This window comes from Heliangelus exortis, chromosome 1 (genome assembly GCF_036169615.1).
Source record: "Heliangelus exortis chromosome 1, bHelExo1.hap1, whole genome shotgun sequence".
Taxonomy (NCBI): domain Eukaryota; kingdom Metazoa; phylum Chordata; class Aves; order Apodiformes; family Trochilidae; genus Heliangelus; species Heliangelus exortis.
The window spans coordinates 116796585-116819058 of record NC_092422.1 but is presented as its reverse complement, the minus strand read 5'-3'; the positions used below and the strand labels follow the sequence as shown (position 1 = coordinate 116819058).

General features: G+C 50.8%; 1 protein-coding gene across 2 annotated transcripts in view; it reads left to right on the top strand.

Annotated features, from left to right (window-relative positions):
• Window positions 1-16738, top strand: part of GPR156 (G protein-coupled receptor 156) — a 38176-nt gene extending 21438 nt beyond the window's left edge. For both annotated transcript variants that reach the window (XM_071760500.1, XM_071760490.1), the window contains exons 2-11: window positions 902-1048; window positions 1167-1309; window positions 3912-4048; window positions 6382-6517; window positions 7103-7213; window positions 8249-8374; window positions 8914-9009; window positions 11732-11968; window positions 13775-13933; window positions 14551-16738. In XM_071760500.1, the coding sequence (XP_071616601.1) occupies window positions 1205-1309; window positions 3912-4048; window positions 6382-6517; window positions 7103-7213; window positions 8249-8374; window positions 8914-9009; window positions 11732-11968; window positions 13775-13933; window positions 14551-15684 (2241 nt within the window). In that variant the 5' untranslated portion in view covers window positions 902-1048; window positions 1167-1204 and the 3' untranslated portion in view covers window positions 15685-16738. The remainder of the gene's footprint in view (window positions 1-901; window positions 1049-1166; window positions 1310-3911; window positions 4049-6381; window positions 6518-7102; window positions 7214-8248; window positions 8375-8913; window positions 9010-11731; window positions 11969-13774; window positions 13934-14550) is intronic.
• The last annotated feature ends 5736 nt before the right edge of the window (window positions 16739-22474 follow it).

The following is a 22474-nucleotide window of genomic DNA, read 5'->3' as shown; positions in this document are numbered from 1 at the left end:
TGGAAGGTTTTTCAAAGAAAGGACCCATGAGGAAAGAGGATCAAAGTGTTGGGAGTAATGGCAGGGAAGGACAGAGCACCAGCCCGGCACAGGGTGTGAGCACAGGGGATGCTCGGCCTGGGAGGAGCCCCAGGGAGCACGATATGGAATAATATTTTTTCCTCCTACCTGTTGTTAGGAGTAAGTAGGGAGTGAGCTGTGGTGCTTCCTCCCCAGCTGCTAACGACGGGAGACTTGCTTAGGGTCGTGCGCTGGAAGCTAATTAAAAACGGTGACAATGGTAATTGAGTAAGGATGCTTGAGGATAAGTATGACCTCATGTCTAAAATGGTAATGAGGCCTATTAAAATCCCCACCAAAAAGAGAAATGAAAGAGGGAACAGAGGCAAAGGTGGTGTGAGGAGAGCTGGTACAGGCACAATACCTGGCAGCCAGGGCCCTGGGAGAGATTGGGAGGGTGGAGGTGCCAGGCTTTTAAATGTCCTTAATAAACAGCCCACTCCTCAGCTAGCCTGGGTGTTGCTCGGGCCAAGCCAGCCAGAATACTTTGGTACAGAAGTTATTCAAGCATGTTCCTCCCCTGCTCACCCAGGCGGGGATGTAGGTCCCATTAGTAGATGGCAACACTTCTTGTTGTTTGTTGTTTTCTTCACTTTGCTGGAAGAGGGGACTGCACCAGGAGACCAGCAGCTGCTGGCATGGGGAAGGGACCTGTGGACAGATGAGCCCTGAAATGGCACTATTGTAGGGAAATACATTTGCAGAGGAAAGCTGTGGTGAGCTCAGGGTGCTGGGGTGCCACGCTCTGTCTGGTTTGGCTGACACAGCACCTGGTGTCAGCTCTGCAATTGGGGTATGGGGGCTGGGGGCTGCTGTGACCCCGGTGTGTGTTGATTTGCAGGGTGTTGTAGCTGGGCTGAGGATGCCACCGTGCTCTGCTGGGACCTGCACCCCTCGCTGACTCCCCTCGCCACAGAGGACACCCCGAAGGACGCCAGGAGGTGGAGGCTCCCCCTCGTAGCTCTGAATGTGCACTGCATCGCTTTGGGTAAGCTCGGCCCCAGGCTGCCAGACCCCTTCCTTACACCCTGCTGGCAGGGGGAGGTATGGCGTACGCCCGGGGTTTTGTTCTGGCTGGAGGAAATTGACCCCCCTCCTTCCCGCAGGCGCGAAGGTACGTCTGGATGACGGCTGAGGATGTGCTATGGAGCTGGGGTTCAACTGCTCTGAGCTCTGCGATGGCAGCTTCAGTTTTGGCAGCCAGGCACAGCAGCAGCGGGCACTGCAGGAGCTCTGCACTGTCACTGTGGTAGGTACAGGGGCAAGGGAGAGAGATGGGGTGTGAGGTTTGCTCCACAGAAGTGGATTTGGGTGGAGGGATGGAGAGAGGGGTAGAGGCTGCCAAGCCAGTCCAGTCCAGCAGGAGCCTGGGCACTGTCACCTTCTGGTGTGACCTTCAAGACAAGCCCTGCCTAGATGACACCCAGCAGTCAGGCAGAAGGTAAGGAAGCAGGCACGACAGCCAAGTCATGTCAAGCAGCCTTCTCATGTGTCGCTCAGTGTGACAGCTTCTTAGGAGTGGCCTGGGATAGCCTCCTCTGCCCTTCACCTTTCCTATTCCCTGGAACTTCAAAGTCCTTTTCAAATATGAATTGAGCAGGTTTTAATTAAAAGCCATCATCTGTAATAAATGGTACCTCTCCCCCTACCACTAAGCCAGCAGAAATGACACTGGGGTGCACTTAGTTGCAGTTGACTTCTCCTGAGGCTGCTGAATGGATCAGCAAAGCTTGGCCCGCTTGGCTCTCTACCACATCCTGCATGACCACAGGCCTTTAATTAGAAGACCATGAGCTGCTTGGCTCCTCTGGCCCTGGCAGCTGCATTACAATTAATATTCCCCCTGCTAGGGCCAAGGTTTACTCTGCTCAGTGGCGAACAAAATGCTCCATCAACTTCAAGTATCATCAGCATGCAGGGAAACAGTGGGTGGAGGGGTGTGGGTCTGGAAAGGAAAGGTGGGAGACCACAGGGGTATTTTTGGTCCCTGTGTGGTTGCTGGAAGCAGCCAAAGGTGGAAAGATACTGCTGGTGGGTGCAGCTGGGAGTGAAGTGTGGAAGCCCCAGGATGATGAAGCCATCCTGGTCACCTTACTGGCAAAAGCCAGGTATTGCCCACAGGCTTGACCAGGCAGGATGCAGAATCAGGGTGTCCTTGCAGCCTCATGTCATCTCCGTCAGCCCCTCTGTGCTCCACACAAGTGGGAAGATGAACCTGATTTGTGCTGAATTACGGGGATTTTGCACAGCGAGTCCTGGTTTAAGGTGAGGGGGACTGATCTGGCTGGCTATCTCTGCTATTTGATGAAGTCTTCATTTCCCTGAGAGCCAGAAAATTCCCCTGGGGATAAGGAGAAGAGGCAAGAGGAGGTGAGGAGCAGTTTGCCAGTGTGAGATTGATCTCTCCCCAGGGATGTGTGCCTCCACACTGCTGCAAAGCGGGGCTGTGCTGTGCTTGCAGCTTTATTCTGGAATAAGGCAGCAGCAGCAGCAGCTTTCAGCTGGCTGTCTCTCCCAGCTGGGGGTTTGCCCTACCCAGCAGCCCTGCAGCCAGCGTGGCACCGGCATGTGAGCTGCCAGGAGCTTGTGGATCAGCCATGCTGGTGGCAGTGAGACGTTTCTGTTTTATGAGTTATGTGTTTTCTTTAATTCTTCAAGCTGTTCCTTGGGTTTGTTCATCCAGAGGTGTTGAAGCCTGGCTGGGGTAGAGGGGAAGAGGCATCAGCTCAAAAGGACTGCCCTGCTTCTCCCTGCAGGTTTATTTCTATAAATGCTGGCAGCAGAAACAGCTCAGACCTTAAAGGGAAAATTGAGACAGGGGCAGAGGCAGCTGTCAGGAAGATAGATCTTCTGCCATAGCAATTGTGTGCAGGTGAACTGGAATATCTGAGAAAGGACCTTTTTAAAAAAAAAAATTATAAAAAATTACTTGTCAGTAACGTGCATGCATGGTACATTTGAGTGAAACCACACACGTGCACCCTGTTGAAAATGATGAAGTATTTTAGATCCGCAGCGGAAATAGGTTTCTTGTTTCATGTAGGGTTATTTTATCCATCCTGTGTTAATAAGGAGGCAGCAGGGAGTATTTTTAAATGGAGATTTAAAACCATAAGGTCAATTGTATGCAAAGGAGAGAGGTGCCTCCATGATACTCGCTTGGGGAGTGCCCTTCAGAAGCCAGTTCTTAGCTGATGTCTACCCAGGACCAAGTTATTTTCCAGCCAGCTGGGAGATGGGTGGAGACCAGCTTGGTGTGTGGCTGTGTAAGGTGTCTGAAAAATGCCATCCCACTCCCTTGTCGGTGTTTTCTGCACCAACTGGCATCTCTGCTCTGGCTCCCAGTCACATCAGCCATCTGGTTGGTATCTGCTGCATCTAGGGGTAAGGGGTGGGGTCAGCTGGCCAAGGGTGTCCTACCCAACTTGCCAAAGAACTGTGCTGCATACTGGAGTATCACCGGGTCTTTCTCCAGAAATTTCTTTCCAGAGGAGGATGGTGGGGAGCTGTCACCCGTTTTCCCCTCTTCCACAGCCAGGGTTGCCTGAGGTTTGTGAGTCACTTGTACAGCTTCATTATGTATTTGGCAGTAAGAAGAGGGCTCCTGAACTGCCCTCTCCTGCAAAATCAGCAAGTGGAAGAGGATGTGTCCTAGCTACACATATCCCACAGTCCCTGCCTGTGGACCTGGTTCTGCTGCCAGGGTGTCTGCTTGTGAGGAGGGATTTCAGAGGCATGGTTTCTAGCTGAACAGGAGAACTTGCTGGGAGATATGATGCCAGAGTAGGGACTTCCTTTGCTAAAAGCCACTGCAATCTCTTCTTCCTCCTTACCCCTTTTGCTTCCCACAGACATCTTCTGACCGCAATGCGAGGAGCTCCCTATCCTTTTCTGCTGCTCTCCTGGGAGTTGTGTGGACATTTGTGACTGGTGGAGTCCTACTAGCACTCTTCTTTCTTGTCTTCACAATTCACTTCAGGAAAAACAGGTAAGGCCTTCCTTTTTATGCCATGAGAGCTCCCCTGAGCTGGACCAGTGGGACTGGGCTCCTTCAGGGCCAGGCTCTGAGCTGTTGGCCAGCTAAGGATGGTCAGGAGGGTACAAGCCTGAAGGGACAGCATGGGGAAAGCAAGGGCAGTGCCAGGAATATTTTAGCTTCTCCATCACACCCAGTGTTGATCATTGGTGGAGACAGTCCTGCTTGCACTGCTGCCTTCCTTCCCAAAGTCAGGGAGATGTGAACAAGACAGAGCATGGATGCCCTCCAGCATGGCACAAGCAGCAGTGCGTGGTCTCATCTCAAAGGTGCTAATCAATAAAATGATCAGCATGAGTGAGAAGAAAGGGAGCTGGCCTCCTCCTCCACTCCACAGTGGGCAGAATAGCTCCATGAGCAAAGCCATCGTGCTCTCCTCAACATGCACACACCCTTCCTGCTGTTGGGCCACTCAGAGTTTGAAGATTTTGCTAGCCTATGGTTAGCAATACATGCTTGCTCATATTGGTGGGGAATGTGATCTCCATTGGCATGAGAAGCTGGTGGTGAAGTGCAGGCTTTCCTTGCTGTAAAAAGTTCTGCTCACTTGCATGCAGCATGAATGAAGCAGAAGCCTCAGTGATTCCTTGTAACTCTGACTGTGTCAGCTAGCTCCTCATCAGTTCTGGATGTCTCACCTGCCTCCTTGCCACCTTCTTCTCAGCTTCAATGGTGCTTTGATCTCTCACCTGCTTCCCCCACAGAGATACATCCCTCTCCCAAGCTTCCCCTGGCAAGGCCTTTGTGCTTCATGCGCTGTTGTTCTGTAAAGAGATGCATTTGTGTGCAGCCCGGGCCACTGCCATTCCAGTGCTCTGGTAGCATTAAAGAACATAAAGCTTCTTATAACCCCCTGTGCAGTCATGAGGCCCCTGCTCCTGAGGGTTTATCTTGAGCCCTGTGCCTGCTGTGGTGCAGTAGCTGGATGATCTGCATCCTGGTCTCAAGCTTGATTTACTGAAGCAGAGTGGTGTCAGGTTCAGTGGCCACCATAATTGATTACCAAATTATTTAGGTCCCCGAAGATATTCTCAGAGCAAAGCTGTAATGAACACGAGTTATTTACTTGCACTGCAGCATATAAATATGAGTCTGCCTACTGAGGCTGGGAGGGCAAAGGAGATCTTTTTCAGTCTGCAGCTGAGAGGGTGAGCTGACTAATACCATTCCCCACAGGCTGAGGCATGGCAAGGAAGGCAGGGAGAGAGAGAGCTGGGCTGAATCCCAGGCTCTGTGTTGCTTCAGGGGCAGAAAGAAGCAGGAAGGAGCTGAGGGGTAGGGAAATAGAAAGATTTAGCATCAGATCAAAGGGATGGAACTATGCGGAGTCATGGCAGGAGCTACAGCTTTCACCTGATGGAAGTGCTGGAGAGGGGTGACAGGTCGAGAGAGATGGGTGGGTTGATTCTCCCTTCCCCGAATACAGTTACAGGATTATGAGTGATGAGGTGAAATTACAGAGGGGAAGCTGTAACCTGAACACTGCTGTCAGCTTTCTGAAGTTGAGATGGTGCTGGGGGTGGAAGTATCTCCTCAAAGGAAGGAGCAGGGGGGAAGAGATTCTTCCTGAAGGCATTTGTAGGTGCCATACCCAAAGCTTACTGCTGGGGACAGTCACCCCAGGCCATGCTAGTAAGGTTTTCCACTTCTGCCCCTTTACAGTAGAGGATGGTGAAGGAAGATGTCGGCCTTGATCTCAGGGGGCTGAATTTGGGTGCTGTGCTGTGTGCCACCTGCATGACCACTGGGCATCTCTTCCCATGGCTCTGCAGTGCTGGGTGGACACAGGGCCATGGCACATGCTGGCCCCACCAGACCAGATTTGTGTTCCTGACACAGGCACTGGTAGCAGAGAGATTCGGCTGTGGTGGCCTTGTCTGCTTTGCCACAAAAGGCTTGCTACAGTTTTGTCCATTAAGACACAGGTTGAAGCTGCCTCAGGGATTATTTTCCATGCTGCAGACACATGCAGGGAGTAGAGGCAAGCCTGGTACCCATGCGTTTTGGGAAGAAGGTATCTTGCTGTCCTACAGGAGTGCTGGGATAGGGAAAAATTAATGCTGTAAGGGTAGAGAAGCATTCCAGCAATAAAGGGGCATGGGTGGGGTATGCACCATGGAGCAATGGCTGAGCTTCTGAAAGAGCTGTGAACAGCAGGGGCTGGGGAGGACACAGGCCAGTGTCTCAGCATTCCTTATGGCCAACATCATCCTTGTAAAGGAACCATGACCCTGTGCTGCCAGGTCATGATGTTCAATAACTGTTCCCTTCTTTATTTCCTGGAGGATCGTGAAGATGTCCAGCCCCAACCTGAACATTGTGACCCTGCTGGGCAGTGGCTTGACTTACACAAGTGCTTACCTCTTTGGGATTCAGGAGCAGAGCCTGCCATCCGGAGACTCAGTAGAAAAGCTTATTCAGGTGAGTGGGGGGGTTTGCTGGGACAGGTGCCCACACATGCAGACATGTGCATGTACACACCTGCACGGGTGCCTCAAGGCTTCAGGCATGTTTTTTGGCCACAAAGTAAATCTTCATCAGAATACCAATCTGTGTGATGAACCCCCATGTCCTGCCCCAGAGCAGCCACCCTGCCACACCAGAGGGCCTGGGCACAGATCCAGGTGGAGGAGTGGGATGCAGGAGAGAGCACACCCTGCCATCCTGCTCAGCCACTGGGATGAGAGTAATTAATGGAGGTGCAAGTGGTTTATTGGTGCTGAGCCCTGCTGGTGCCTCTGCTGCTTGCAAGCTGCCTGATTCTATCTGCCTGCTTCTCTCTTGAGAGCTTCTTGGGGTGAGAAGGAAAAAGCATGCCTGCAGAGGAATACACACCATTTCATTTATTTTGCCCTGCAGTCAGCTTTCTCCTATCCTCTACAATCCTCCGGGAGACTGTAGACACATCTGCACCCATCTTTATTGCATCCCTGAGTGGGAGGGCATGGGGTGCCCCTGCAAATCCCATGGGTGCCCCTTCAGCCCCCCCTCTCCACCCCCCGGCAGGTGCGGCTCTGCCTGCTGTGCGTCGGGACCTCCCTGGTGTTTGGCCCCATCCTGGGGAAAAGCTGGAGGCTCTACAAGGTGTTCACCCAGAGGGTGCCAGACAAGAGGGTGGTGAGTACACTGCACCCAGGGACAGGGGTGGGGGGAGTTAAAAATCCCAAGGGATGCAAACACCAGCAAGTCCCAAATCAGTGTGAGATAGCAGACAAAACAGGGGCGTGATTGGGAGTGGGTGCCACAACCGTAGGTCTAGTTTTGCTCCTAGACAGGCATGGGCTCCTTATTTATTCCTGCACAATGAAGGAGCTTTTCCACTTCGCAGGCAAGCAAGCAGGTATAATGCCAGGCTTGCCTTTTCCCAGTGGAGTTCCAGCCCCATCACTGAACAAAGCCTTGTTCTCATTTTACACTGCCTTCATTACACTGCACACCAGTGTGTATGTCAGGTTATGGACTGATTGTTTTTGTGGGATGAAAATAACCTGGGTATTCTCAAGGGCATGTGATGCAGGGCCACACTCAGATGCATCTGAGCTTCTCTTGACGGGAAGGAGGGAAATCCTCTGCAGCACTGAAGGAAGAGGATACACCAGCTGGGAGGAAAATGGGGGTTGCCTATAGAAATGTGTGCACGTAATGCTGCACTTCCAGCTTTCAGCATCCACTTTCCAATGGCAAAATAAGTAGTTCTCAGAAGAAAGGTGAGAGACAAGAGGGCTTGTAGCAGAGCAAGCCAAGGACTCACACTCCTGAGGCACTGGGCTCTGTGTTAAATTTGCAGAATTATAATCCTACGAGCTTCTATTTTTTTCACTCTTCATGTCTCTGCTTGTGATATGGGCATAAAGGATGATGCTCTTTTTTTGGAAGAGCTGTTTTCTGTCATAGCATTCATCAGCTAGCCACACTGTTGGGGGGGGTTTATACCTGGCCCTGAGCCCAATTAGGTCTCCAAGAGTTTGGAAGGTGGAGACAGAGATCCTGTGGCTGACTTGGATGTAGGTGAGTCTGCTGGACCCCACTCTGGGGAAAGTATTAGGATGGACATGTTCCTTGAAAGAAATAACTAGAAAGAGACCTGGGTGATAGAGGATATTAGTGACCATTTGCCACCCATGGTAATGCTTACTTCTTTTGCCTTTGCAGATTATCAAAGACCTCCAGTTGCTGGCGATGGTGGCTGCTTTGGTGCTGGCAGATGCAGTGTTGCTCTTGACATGGGTATTCTCTGATCCAGTCCAGTGTTTCCGAAGCCTCAGCGTTTCACTGCGGGTAAAGGGATGAGAAGGGGTGGTGAAGGGTTGGGTTATGTACTGTCTGATCTCTGTGGACAAAGTTGGGGGGTGGTCAAGTGTTTGCAGGTGCTGTTTTAAAAAAATAGAGAGAAAAAAAAGCCAGAAAGCATTCTGGGCACTCCAGATTGTGTTTTTGCATGGCTTCTTAACGTCAAGAGATTCCATTTAGATTTCCAGGTCTCTGCACCCAAACCTGGTAAGGGATAGCTGGTTGCAGGACTTTGGCTTGCCAAGCCTTGGTATGATCTTGACTAGCCTGTGTAGGTCATCTGGGTGACACAGGAGGGGTCCATGGCACCTGCAGCTGCTTTAGAGAAAGATTTAACTGGCCCTGTTGGTAGCAGAGTGCTAGTGTCGTCCTCACTTTAGCCCTCTACACCTGGCAGCACCAGTTCTGGCCTTTCCTTTTAGTAATTTACAGAGGAGACCTGGCCAAATGCATAGACCTGTCAGCCCATCAGTCTGTGTCTGGTTTTAGGCAGCCACCTTCACTTCTGCTTCCCCCTTGCCTCCTAGGCAACAGAGAAAGGCATGACCTGCTCAGTGAGCCGCATACAGTCCTGCGCATCTCTTTATTCTGATCTTTGGCTCGTTCTCATTTTAGGCTTTAAGGTATGTAACCTCTTTGTTGTTTCTTGTGTTGTATCTTGCCTTCTCCCAGTCTCACAGCATGAAAAGTTTAGCAGCATTCTTAGTTCTGCTGCCCACCCGAGCTATATGCCTGTTGCAGGTTCCAGCAGCTCCTCTTCATCTTGAAAGCCCTCCCACCTCTAGTCTGCCATCTTGATGCTTTCTTACATTTTCTTTTAAAATCCTTCTTAGCCCCTTGTTCCCTGCCTCACGTTCTGTTTTTACATACACTGTGCACATAGTGCCTCTGTAGTTCTCTCCCTGCAGCCCCCCACCTCCCTTCTTAAAATGTTTGTCTTACTATTTCCTAAAGCACATTTTTTTCCATAAAGCCTCAGATGAGCATCCACTGCAGAGATGCACTATGCAACTCAGCCCCCGAGTCCCCTGACTCTGATTCAAGGAGGTGCTGATGACAAGTGCTTGGTGCCAACCTTTACAGGATGTGTATCAGCTTAATTACACCACTGAGGTACATTTTCACTGGCAGAGCTTTGCACGTGGCCATTCTTATTCCAGCAAAGTTAGTTATACTGATGTAACTATGTAGGTATAATTATTGCTGTAATTATCTGTGGTCTCATGTGTCTCTGGGTTGGTGGGGGCTGGACACGTTTCAGAAAGCTGATGTTCATGAAGCTTGTGAGATCACAGCCTTCCTTATGGAATGGCTCCATCTCTGCATGCAGTACAGGCAGTCCCTTTCCGACTCACTCTGATAGGATACTCGTTGACCATCTACCCAAAATCATAGGGAAAATAGCAGGGAGAGACTTCACAAGACAGCTAAGTCCCTCTCCCCCTTGTGCTTCATTTAGTCCAGCTTGTCCTTAAAAGTCCTTTGTTGCTAGGGACTGCAGGTGTTCCTTGGCTTTCAGTGTTGTGTTTCCACTGCTGATTTGTCTGCAGTTTGTAATGCTTTTACTACAACAGATACAAACTGCTTTCTGGAACGAAACATCCCCTTTCCCAGGTACTCTTTGTTAGTGTTGAATTGAACCTGATCCTGATCATATCTACCTACTGGGGGTCATGGAGTTATTTCTTTAATGGCTTTTCTGAAGTTAATCTGGATTTACACTATCGTGAGAGTATGCTCTATCTTCGTGTGCACGTATCACTTCTTATCTTCCACAGCATTGCTTGGCCCCTTATGAAGCTGCTCGGTGTATTATCCTGGTTTTACTGGCATAGAGCAATGAACAGAAATGACTTGCCAAGGAGATGCCCGGAATTGGGAGCAAAGTCCTCTGCTCAAGTTTAAAACAAACAAACAAACAAACAAAAAACTTAGTCCTTACTGAAAGTCCCAATTTACCAGACAGCAGTGCTGTTGTCTGTGTCCCAGATAGAATATATGAATTTTAAATGGGACTTTGGTGCTGTTTTTCAATGGCTCAGAGCTTAGGAGTTGGCTTGCTTTTGGGCTGTGTATTTGGAGGTGCCCTGTTATGATCCAGTGTAGAAGCAGGGTCAGGTGTCACCCTAGCTCCCAGTGATGCTGTTCTAACTATTACAATTACTCCCTGAGAATTCACAGTGCTCTGGAGTTGGGAGTCTCACCAGAGATGGTGGACATGAACCTGTCTTGCCTGTAAGAGTGTCCCTCCAGACCTCAGTGCTGTCAGTGGCCATTGTAGTCATCAAGCAGCCACAGGACAGAGGTGTCCAGAAGAGTCTACAGAACATCTGCATCACAGGTCACAAAGCACTTCTTGATGCTCAAATTTAAGGTCTCAGGAAAAGGCTGACAGTTGCCATTTACTGGGTAGCACAGCAATAGGTAGGGGTCATGTTCCCAAAATTCTGGGTCCTTGCCGTAGCAGGGATTTTGTTAGATGACATTTCCAAATTATTCTCATGCACATATCCTACACTACAGAAGCAGACAAAAAATTCTCTGTGTTTTCTTCTAATGTACCCTAGAGAAGCAGGAATTCTGCCTGCCAGGTAAAACACACTAGAAAGATGCGTATGTGAGGTGTTTCAGGGGCAGCGTGGGGAGGAAGCCTGCTCTGAAACAACCAGGATGAGGAAAGGCCACTATGTAGAGAGCACCTCTCCAGCCCCTTTCAGCCCCACTGGTCAGGCAGGAAATGGTGAAGAATGCACCCACCGGAAGGATGAGAATTGTACCCAGTAGTTTCCTGGATTGCTATATAAAAAGGCACCAAGTACATTGTCTTCCCTCTAGTGTAAACCTCCCCTTCTTCTGCCTTGCTTTCTCCTTCTGAATGTCCTTTTGAAACTCCTTCCTGCTTCTTCAGAGGTATGTCACTTCTCCTGGATGCAACCCCACTGCTGCATACCTGTAGGGACCTTTGTCTCTTGTCTGGACATCTTTGCTGCTCCTGCTCCAGGCTGCCCAAGGGGAGGTTTTCACTTCTTGCCCCTTCACAGTCGTGCCCTGCTCCATGACATCACCTGACTGTCAGCTCCCTGCTCCCCTTGGCTGGGACCTCCATGGCTTGCCAGTGCCTTCACCCCTACCCCATCTCCTCAGCCCCACTTCAGACCTGCAGCAGCACGCTGGGCGTTTGCCGCAGCATCACCACCGCACGCTGAAGGTCTGCATTATAGATCAAAGAGCATTAATTAGGATTGTGCTGAGTGTATCTGAGCTCACCAGGCTCAGTACAAGGTGGGGGTTGACACCATCAGGCTGTAATTTTCCACACTCTGGAAACCTCTTTTCTGCTTCCAGAGTATCCTCCTGCTGTATGGGACCTACTTGGCCGGTCTGACGGACAACGTCAGCTCCCCGCCAGTCAACCAGTCCTTGACGCTCATTGTCGGGGTCAACCTCGTTTTCCTGGCTGCTGGCACTGTCTGCTTAGTTCATCGTTTCTTCCGTGCATGGCACAACTTGGTGTTTGGTTTTACCTCTGGAGGCATCTTTGTGTGTACAACCACGATCAACTGCTTCATCTTTGTTCCACAGGTACAGTGCCACCTGTCCCCTGCCACCCGGCTGAAAATGAGAACAATTTTGAATTTAACAACAACAGACATGTTGTTGTTGTAACAACAACAGACATAACTGCCAAAGCAGTTATTTTCCTGCTTCTGTCCCCAGATGCTGGGCTCACCTACACAGCTCATCCTCCAAGCCCCCAGTGGTCCTCCTCCCCCCATCAAATCCCCTGAGTCTGCAGGCAGTGCAAGATGCACTGCAGGGCTGCTGCTCAGAAACTCACCTGCAAGAGCATGCCACATGCAGCAGCCACATAGAGGGCAAGCACCGTGGCCATGCTGTGGCAGGGGTGGAGTTGGGCTCTGAACATCCAGATGGCCTCAGAAGGCCTAGAGGCTTCATGACTTCATGAAGCATGCTGCTTCAGAACAGCTCCTGGGGGAGGCTGTCCTCGGCACTCTTGCTGAAGGAAGGTGGGGGCTTTGCTGTGAGTGAGGAGGAGGACGTGGAGATGTTTGAAGGAAGCCTTTTGTGATGAGGCAAGGCTCTTCTGCTTCCTGTGTCCTTCAGAAGCAGCGTGGTGTGGCTGGCCATGAAGCTGGTGGGAAAAATGATCCCATTGTTACAGGGAGAGGAAACAGTTGTTTACTCGGTGTAATATTTGGAGGGATGTTTGGGCTCAAGGAAACGAGGTGAGAAAGGGAGGAAGAGGTGAAGCTGAAGAAAGAGCACATCTGTGCAGGAGAAGGCTCAGGGAATCTCACCAATGTGTATAAATACCAATGGGGGTGGAGCAGAGATGTGGGAGCCAGACTTTTCTCAGTGGTGTCCACTGGCAGGACAGGGGACAACGGGCACAAAGTGAAACACAGGAAATTCTATTTAAACATCAGAAAAGGTGCATGGGGGTGGGGGTTCTTTGAAAATTATAAAGCACTGGAGCAGGTTTCCCAGAGGTTGTGTACTTTCCATCCTTGGAAATATTCAAGACCCAGTTAGACACAGTCCTGCATGGCTCGGTCCAGTACACCTGGCTTGAGCAGGGTGGTTGAAGTAGATGATTTCCAGAGGTCCCCTCCTACCTCAGTTGATGCAGTGTAACTGCAGAATCCCAGCCTACTAGCTGAACATCCCTTGGGAGCAGGATCCAAACCTCCTCTGACAAGCACCAAGCCTGCTGGCAATGCTCTGCCAAGAGTGAGGTCTCTTGGAGTAAGGGCAGAGCAGCTGATGAGCTGTGCTTGCACTCTGCCTGTACCATTTTTCTGCAGTAGCCTGGGGGCCTCGAACATTTTATTTAACTTACATCTTTTAATTCATCAACTTGTTTTTCCTAATGGGCTTGCTCTTCTATTGCTCATCTGAGATCGATAAGCAGCTGGATCTGGGCTCTTCTAGACGAGAAAATGGATACTAAGAGTTGCTGGGTTTCAGCTTGTCACCAGTGAGTCGGGGATAAGGAGGCGTGCGTGACACTGTCTTTGTGTGTCAGGGACTCAGGGAGGGGGAAGAAGAAGAAGGAGAAGGCTTCCACACACAGCGCGCTTAGAGGTTGCAGCACAGGCAGGCACCCACCCCTTTTCTGCATTAAAAAGCTGGAGCCAGGGACAGGGTAGGGCTGAGGTGGGTGGGAGGCTCCCAGTGACACGCCAGCCCCTTGCCCGGGCGTCTCTCGCCACCCGTGTGGCGAGCAGAGGCTCCTCTGTCACACCCTGCCTTTGTCTCCCTTTCTCCATCCCTTTGTCTCCTTCGTGCCGGAGCTGCGCCTGCCTCCCGCCCCCTCGGCAGGGGCTGTGCCTATCGGGCAGATAACACCGTTTTTCTACTCCTCAGCTCAAGCAGTGGAAAGCCTTTGAAGAAGAAAGCCAAACCGTGAGCCACATGGCAAAATATTTCACCAGCCCAAGCAGGAGCTGCCGCTCGGTGTACAGCGAGGAGCAGCTCTACCAGCTGATAGGGGAGAAAAACTCCATGAAGCGGCTGCTCACTGAGGTACGGGGCTCTGCCGGGCCCCCTCGGCCGTGCCCAGCTTCTCCAGTTCCCTTTTGTGGGCTGGAGGCTTTCTCGGGTGAGAAGCCCTTCCTTATGGTCCACACTGGCCTTCCCCCTCCAGCCTTTTTTCTCTGGAGGGAAAGAGCCACTTTGTTTTGTCACATCGTTCTGCACCCCAAAGTTCCAAAATTTAGGCATGCTACAGAGGGATCGAAAAACAAAAATAAAACCAAAATATGGTGGGAGAAGAGCAGGAGAGCCTGGTTTCCAAAATCCAGTGAAACAAGGTTCATTTAGAAAGAAGATGCTCTGTCTGAGCACAGCCCCCAGCCTCCTCCTCTGACACCCATGCTCAGGGCTTGGAGCACCCCAGCTCAGAGAGCCACCTGCCCCAGTTCCCCCCCTTTCCACATCCACATCTGGTGGGCTCCAGAGGGGTCCAGAGGAGGAAGAGGTCACACACTCGCTGGCTGGTCTGGCTCTTGCAAGCCTGCTGCAGTGCTGCCCCAGAGCCCCTCTCCCTGCAGAGAGAGAAGATTCATTTTCTGCCAGCCCCAGCTTCCAAATTGGCCGCCGTTTAGTTCCCTGTGCTTGACACGCGTATTTGTTTGATACAGAAAAACGCCGTGATCGAAAGCCTGCAGGAGCAAGTGAGCAGCGCCAAGGAGAAGCTGATGAGGCTGATGTCTGCAGAGAGCGGCTGCGATCCTTACGTCCTGCCGGCAGCTCCCTGTGTGGGGCAGCATGGGGATGTGTCAGTGGACTGCCGCCCCCCGGATCCGGAGCGGGATGGGCAGCAGCCTCCCCGCTTGCCGGGGACACCCCCTCTCTGCAGAGATGCTCAGGACCTCCATGAATATGCGAGCCATAAGCCTGTTAGATCTCAGGTGCCGCTTTTTGACGCGGAGGGCAGCCTCGAACGTGGCCTGAAAGATGCCATGGAGCATGGGGTGCCTGCAGGGCAGGGACAGTCTCCAGAGCAGCTGCCTGGCCAAGGCATCTCCTGGGAGTCATCCCCAAAAGTCAGCTACGTGAGCAGCGAGAAGCTGTGGGAAATCTTGCAAGACCTGAGCCTGGGTGGCAAAACCTACAGCCCAGCCTTGTCTGGGGGACCCCCACCTGGCAGCCAAGGCCCCTTAGACAAGCCGGGGGGAACATGGGGGGCCCAGGAGGGCCTCCCGGGCATCCGCAGCCCCCTCAGCCCCCAGCTGGCGAGGCGCCGGAGGAGGATCCCGCTGCCTACCACCTCCACCCATTTCCCTGGACACACGTCCCCCCGTGCCAGCCGGGGAGTAAAGGAGGAATTGGCCCATATCTCCCTGGGGAGGGAAGGAGAGGTGGCTGGTGGAAGGCTTCTTCACCCACCGGTACCATCCCCTCCAGCCATCCCCGTTTCCAGGGAGGTTTCCCTCCAGCCGGAGGGATGGCTGGAGTCCGGGGCAGCTTCTCCGTGCCTCCGGTGGGAGACGCAGCGGCGTCAGGGAACCTTGAGGGGTCCTGCTGAGCCCTCCCTGCGCTCGCTGTACTATTACCCGGACTCTGACTCCAGCAGCAGCTCCGAAGAGATGTTTCACGGCTGCCACCGCCCCTGCTGCGAGGTCTGCTTCCAGAGCCCACGTGGCTCCCTGGGAAGCAGTAGCACGGACACGGACACGGAGTCCAGCAGCTGTGTGGGCCACCGGACAGAGTACCACGGCTTGCCCCGGCCTGTGGTGAATTTCAAAGAAGATCTGAAACCTACCTTTGTGTGACTGCAAGCCCTGCTGCCATAAAGACAAGTGTTCTCCGACCCTCAAAACACTGCGTGTTTTCAGCCGTGCTAAAGCTACGTATCCTCCCTAAGGGATGTGTCTTTTCCTGGCATCTGAGGGTTGGGAATAAACCTTGTCCCACCCCGGGCTGCAGTGTCGGCCCCGGTCTGGTCAGTGGTGACTGCAGACCATGTTTGGCTGAGGGGTTGTTAGCAGGACTTGGGAAGGTGGCAGCAGTTTTGTTTGCAGCCCCATGCCCTGCAGGTACCCAGCACGTCTCTCTGTCCTGGTGACAGCAGTGGAAAGACTGGGGATGGATGGCCTACGAGACTCCAGTTCTTCATCATCTCAGAGGGCTTTCTTTCCCTGTGAGAGCTGGGTGATCACACCAGCAGGGAGTGTCTCAGAAACACACTTGTATGCAGCAGACAGAGGTATCCTTCCCACAAGGCTGCTGATGCCAAGCCTCCCACCAGCATCCCACTGGAAATGGGAGACAGCCAGACACCAGAAGTGGTTGCAGCACTGATCCCTGGCAAAGCAAGGACCTCAGAGTGGGGTGTGTGCTGGAGACTTTTGGGTTTTGGTTGTTTTTTCTTGGTAGCATCTGAGTAAGAAAATGGAGCCCAGAGTTGATGTGTCTGCAGGTGTCTGTATTTTATGAAGTTCAGCTAAGCAGTTGAAAGCAAGGCTTGGGTCAGAGCTGAAGAGAAAGATAAGATAGCAACTGCAAAAGAGAATCTGAAAAGGTTTTTCTTTTAATATTTTTCCTTGTTTTCCTGGTGCTTGAGCCCCTCTATATGCCTTTGTATGGATGATGCAGTCTGGAATGAGGTTTGTTTAAATTAATATGGTCTGTTTCATTTTTGTCTTAGAAATACCAAGAAAGTAAATCCAGTGTGCTCACTTTTGTTCAGGTATTTGTGAAGGACTTTCACCCTATCATTGCCTCCACAAGAGAAGTTCAGGATCCTGAGACCTGATTCCCAGTGCATAAAAAACCCTCCGGAGAAAGGCTTTATTAAAAGTGGGACTGACAGGAATCCCAAACCCAGTTTTGAGTTAGTGCTGCCCTCTCTGTTATCCCTGATGATGGTGAAATCCCACACTGCTGTATGCTAAAAATATTCCCATAGTACCTCTTCATTCCTGAAATGCTGCCTCCGACGTTTCCCTATTTATTTATTTATTTATTTCTAACAGAAATCAGGTTTCTTCATTTCTTTCAGGGCTTCCTGAGCACTTCTGACTCAGGAATGCCTCGCCCTGGCCTGTGTGAATTGCACTGACTGAGTGTCTCCTACCCCTAAGGGGGCAAATCCGCAGTGGCAGCCAGAGACAGAGAAGCCCAGGCAGGGTGCAAGTGTGAAAGTGTGAAGGCTGGGAGCGACGAGATGCTGAACAAGCCCGAGGTGGGCAGGAGGAGGGCAGCGAGGGGGGTTAGGAAGGCATACCACAGCGTGCCCCTCCACACCACTTTCTCGGGCACCCCCAGAAAGCAGTTTCCACCCTGTGCCACGCCGAAGCTGCAGGGAGGTCACGTAGAGCCAGAAAGTTTTGTCTGGCCTCGTGTCTTGTTTATAAGCATCATTTATTCGACAGGCCGGAGAGTGTCCGCGGATGCCGGCGGGGAGACCCCCGGGCTGTGCGGCCCCGGGTCCTGGCTGCCTGGTTTGGGGGAATCCGGGGCGGGGGGGTGGTCCTGCAGGGTCTCGGCTGCCGTTCCCTCCCCCCGGGGCTGGGGACGAGCTGCCTGCAGTTTTGCAGAGCTCGCAGCAGGGGCTGCTGCTGTCACATCGGGTGCGACAGGAACCTCCAGTGCCCCAACGCAGCGCATCCCGCGGAGTCCCCACGCTGAGACAGGGAGATGACTGAAACACGCTTGGCACCCTGTTAAATTTGAGTAAGCACTGGGAAAATCCCTTTCTTTTCAAACTGGGGATGGCTTTGCCCTTCCATAAACATATTGGCAGTAGCACTTTGCTCTGGGGCTTGGAAATACTGCAGCACAGTCATGGGAAATCATCAACCATGAAGCCATCTGGCAGCGGCAGATATAAAAATTAACTTAAAATCCACTAGCAAGTGCAGAAAAGTACGCCAGAGGACTTTGAACCTATGGTTTGTTTGGAAACTCATCACTGGAATTTGGGGCAGTTGCTTTTCTGTCTGCTGACCAGTAGCCACCAGCTGGAAACTGAATGTCTTGTGGATGCACCAACTGGGAAGGCCAACAGCATCCTGCCTTGTATCAGAAATAGTGTGGCAAGCAGGCCTAGGGAAGGGATTGCCCCCTGTACTTGGCACTGATGGGGCCATACCTTGAATCCTGTGTTCAGTTTTGGGCCCCCTACTACAAGAAGGACATTGAAGAGCTAGAGTGTGTTCAGAGGAGGGCAACAAAGCTGGTGAAGGGTCTAGAGAATGAATCCTGCAAGAAGCAGCTGAGGTAGCTGGTGGTGAAAGCCTGGAGAAAAAGAGACTGAGGGGAGACCTTACTGCTCTCTACACCTACGTGAAAGGAGATTGGAGCAAGGTGGGTGTTGGTCTCGTCTCCCAGGTAACAAGTAATAGTACAAGAGAAAATGGTGTCAAGTTGTGCCAGGTAGGTTTGGATTGGATATTAGAAAAAAATTTCTTCACTGGAAGAGTTGTCCATCACAGGCAGAGGCTGCCCATGGAGGTGGTAAAGTCACTGCCCCTGAATTTGTTTAAAAGATATGTAGATGTGGTGGAGGGACATGGTTTAGTGGTGGACTTGGCAGTGTTAGGTTAATGGTTGGATTTGATGATCTTTAGGTTCTTTTCCAACCTAAATGATTCTGTGATCCTACTTGCTACGCATGCATACAAAGCTGATGCAGTTCATATGTGTGCACACACAAAAACTCACTGGTGCTTTTGATGACTCCCAGTTCCAGCCTTTCCCAGTATCTATCAAGGAACATACATTTGATTCAGGTGGGGAAGAGCCAACGCGCCATGGGATGGATTGGGCTGCCTGCACATAAGAAGAAAGGACTGAGCAAGACAGTGGGCTGCCTTTCATTGCCACAACTATTACAGGATCTGTAGATCTGTAATCTGCATCAGTCATTGCACAGGCACACGTACTACCTAACCTTCATGCTACCTAACTTTAGGCACCTGTCTCAGGCACTGAATTTGACATTTGCTTCGCCCCTGGCTCTTTGTTCATCCTTAGGAGTAGCCTCTCTCTCCCCACTAAGCCATTCAAAGCATCTTAATTATGGCTTTGCCCTGAATACAAGGTTTCTGAGCAGCTGTAGGGGCTGTGAGGGCTGTTTATATTCTGTGAAGGCAAATATAGACTGAAAGTGCTAAGAAGAAGCCCTGTGGCAGCAGGACCAGGAATACCTTGATTTATGACCTTGCCATGGATGATGGATGCAGACTGAAGTGAGCCACCTCTCACCCAGTGGGCCTGTAGTATCCATATCCCTCATGAACAATTCCTTCTCCTATGTATCTGCTGTCTAAATCAGTTTTCCAATTAGGAAAGACTGTACCTCTTTGCAGTTCAAGGCAGAAACTTTCATCTTACAGAAATTGAAATAAAAGGTAAGTGACTGGAAGGAGGCCGTCTGCCAGGTGCTAGACTCACCGTCCCTAAAAATGTCCTCAAAGGTATTTTAGGTATTTTAGTGAGAAACTGCTTCTGCCCAGAAGCTACAGGGCAGGATCCTGTACACCTTATGCCAGCACCCTGTCCTCATCCGAGCTGTATCTGCCAGCAGAGAGATTTCCTCTTCCTCTGATGCACACAGGACCACAGCAGTTAATGCTGATGAGGTCCTTCTTAGCTTCCTGAGACATGTTTCCAAGCTATTTTCCCCCTGCTAGCAGTGCACCTCTGCAGGCTCTAGCTCCATCACTCCTGTTGCTGTCTGCAAACCACATGAAGAGATGGTGAGTCCACTTCAGCCAGCATCCTTGGCCCCTGCCATGCACAGTGCAATAGGAAATGGTCCACAGAGCAGAGCCCTTCCCTGTCTCTGGGCCCATTTACAGGTGCTGCTCCACTGTTTAAAAGATCTGCAGTCTCCACACACTTCCCCTGACACTAGTGGTGCACTCACACCTCTGTGCTCTTTCCTTACTGATGGCTGTTTGAGAAGAGGAGTCTCATCACAACGGGTATGAGATGTCTCTGTAGGCCTGCTTGCTGGGCCTTGGCAGGGGCCAGGAAGGCAGGAAACCTGGAAGTTCTTGTGCTGCCACTGGCTGACATCACTCAGCATGCCTGTGTTTCCCTGTCAGCTTGTGAATGGAAAATATGTATTAGAAAAATATGTAATAACAAAATGGATCTTGATTGTGATTCAGCTGCCTGGTTTTGAAAAAAATAAAAGGAGGGGGAAAAAAAAGCTTTGTTAGCCATGGCAGAGGGAGATTAAGCCAGGCTTTCTCGGAGAACAGTTCTGACTGTTGGCACAGAAGTTTTCTATTGCCTTGTGTTGGCATTAGCAGCCGGGCTCTGCAGGGAAGCTCTTGCTCTGAGCTTTGATACAGGAGGCAGTTATTAGAAATAATGAGTATTCAAAGTACTACAAGAGGGAAAACCCTCAGGTGTCCTTAGCCCAGAGTAACCAGACTGAACAACCCATGAAGACAGTGTCTGTACCGTGGTGCCACATCTGTGTGGGGACATTCCTATGTTGAGGTGGGGAGCAGCAAGCAGTGTGGGGCCCTAGATCTCTAAGTAGCCTGGGCTACAAGATATGGTAGCACCCATATCTGTACATAACCTTCTACAGGTCCAGAAGAAGCTCCAGAAAAGTTTGCCTCAAGTCCCACAGCCATGAGGGGTGTGGAGAAACACTCTCCTCCTAAGCAATGTTACTCTCCTGAGTGGAGAAACCAGGCCTGTCTTTTATCTACTTTTTCATGGGTGTCTTTTACTTGGCCTCTACCTCTAGTTATGTACTACTGAAAATGCAGCTGCTGCTGTTATCCCAAGATTTGCTCTTAGAGACAGGTCAGCAGAGCTGTAGATGTCCAGTTGTGAGGCATCAAACACATCAGTGTAATCTGCATCCTGATTCCTGGCCTTGTGCAGCAAAAATTGGTCTTGTCCTGGGGGCAACTCTTAGAAGACAGGGAAAAACACCTTCAAAAGACTTGTGGGTCTTGTGGTGGCAGAAGAACTGTGGATATTTTAGCAGCTGACATTAATTGCAGGAATTTTTCACTATGTTGCATGGTCATGCCCTGTGGAAATGATCCCTGCATGCACCTGGCTGAGAAAGTGAACGGGATACCTCTACATGGTTCCAAGCACTGAGGTTCCTTCCTGTGTTAAAATTGTGTATCAAAGCTGCTGGAGCATGTTCACCTCAGAGTATGTACCTCAGTGTTTACAGTGAGGTATCTTGCTTTCATGCCCATGCCACCACCTTTCCCCTATGTAAAGGAGCCTGTAGCTCAGATGGTGTTCTTCTAACTCAGGCATCTGTATCTTTATTCTTTAAAATACAGGCATCTGTATCTGCTTCCAGAACACAGTCATCTTCCTAAGGATTGTTTTCTTTTGTTGTTTTTTGCTTTGTTTTCTTTTCTTTGTCCTGGAGGTTCTCGCAGACAGGGTGGGTGCGAGGAACTATGTCCTGCCAGGCAGCTATATAAAGCACTCAGTGATTCAGCATTTACTGCACCCTACACAGATTCCTCTGTTATCATATCAACAGGAATGTGGGGCTAGAAGGAATCTCCTAGTCATCATCATATTACCCAGCTATGACAGACACTGAGTCATAAGGTCCCACTTGTTAATTTATCAGAGTCCACCTTAAGGGTCATCGGGAATTTTCTTAGCAGGTTATTCCAGGACCTCACTCTGACAGAAGGAAACACATTTCTGATTTGCAGCCCACATTTTTTCATAGCCTATTTTTACCTACTTGTTCTCATGCCAATGCTGTCTTCTAGTTAGTAACTGTTCTTCCATCTCATTCCCTAACATACTGTCTTACATCCCTATGAGGAATGTGGCCTTTTCTTTCCAGGATCCCCACTTGACTCAGAGAAGAGACTATTTTTAGTTCCCTCTAGCAGCTCACACCTCCCCCTTCTTCAGTCTGCAGGGATGCATTAAGGCAGAGCCCTGGTTTCATGGCTATCAGGTCATACTCTTGCCATTGCAGCAATGTGAGGATGGCTGTGTACACCCCTCCCTGCAGCTGCAGAGGAGACTGCAAAGAATCTAGATGCTAGAACAGGATCACTGTCACCTTTTGAAAAGTGCATGAGAAGAAATACTCATTGCTAGCTGGAACATCAGAAAGACAGGAAAATTTCCTCTGGGTCAGAAGGAACTTGACGTTTTCTCTGCAAGTCTGCAATGGACATGGTGTTCCTAGCACCCCATGGGTGTAGGAACAATATTTACCAATGGTATTTTAATATACTCACCAAGACCTCTCCATCCGTGTTTCCTCCCAACACACTTCCAGCAAGTGGTGAGAGGTGCATCTGTCCCTGGCAGGTGCAGAAACTGTGAGGAGCTTTTGCTTCTTGGGACTTCCCATGGCTTAGGGAATCCATAAGGAGCTGAGTTCTTAGGAAGCCCCTGGTACCTCTCAAGGGGCCCAAAGGAAGGGAAAACGAAGGTACACCTTGAGCAGTGTCCTGGTGACACCATCCAACACAGGAATGGGATGGACATTTTATTGGACAACATGAACACAATAGCAGGGCACCTTCTGGAGTTGTGTGCTGGTTTCCAGGCAATTACACCTTGTATCTAACCCAAGTGAGCTGGGTGATATTT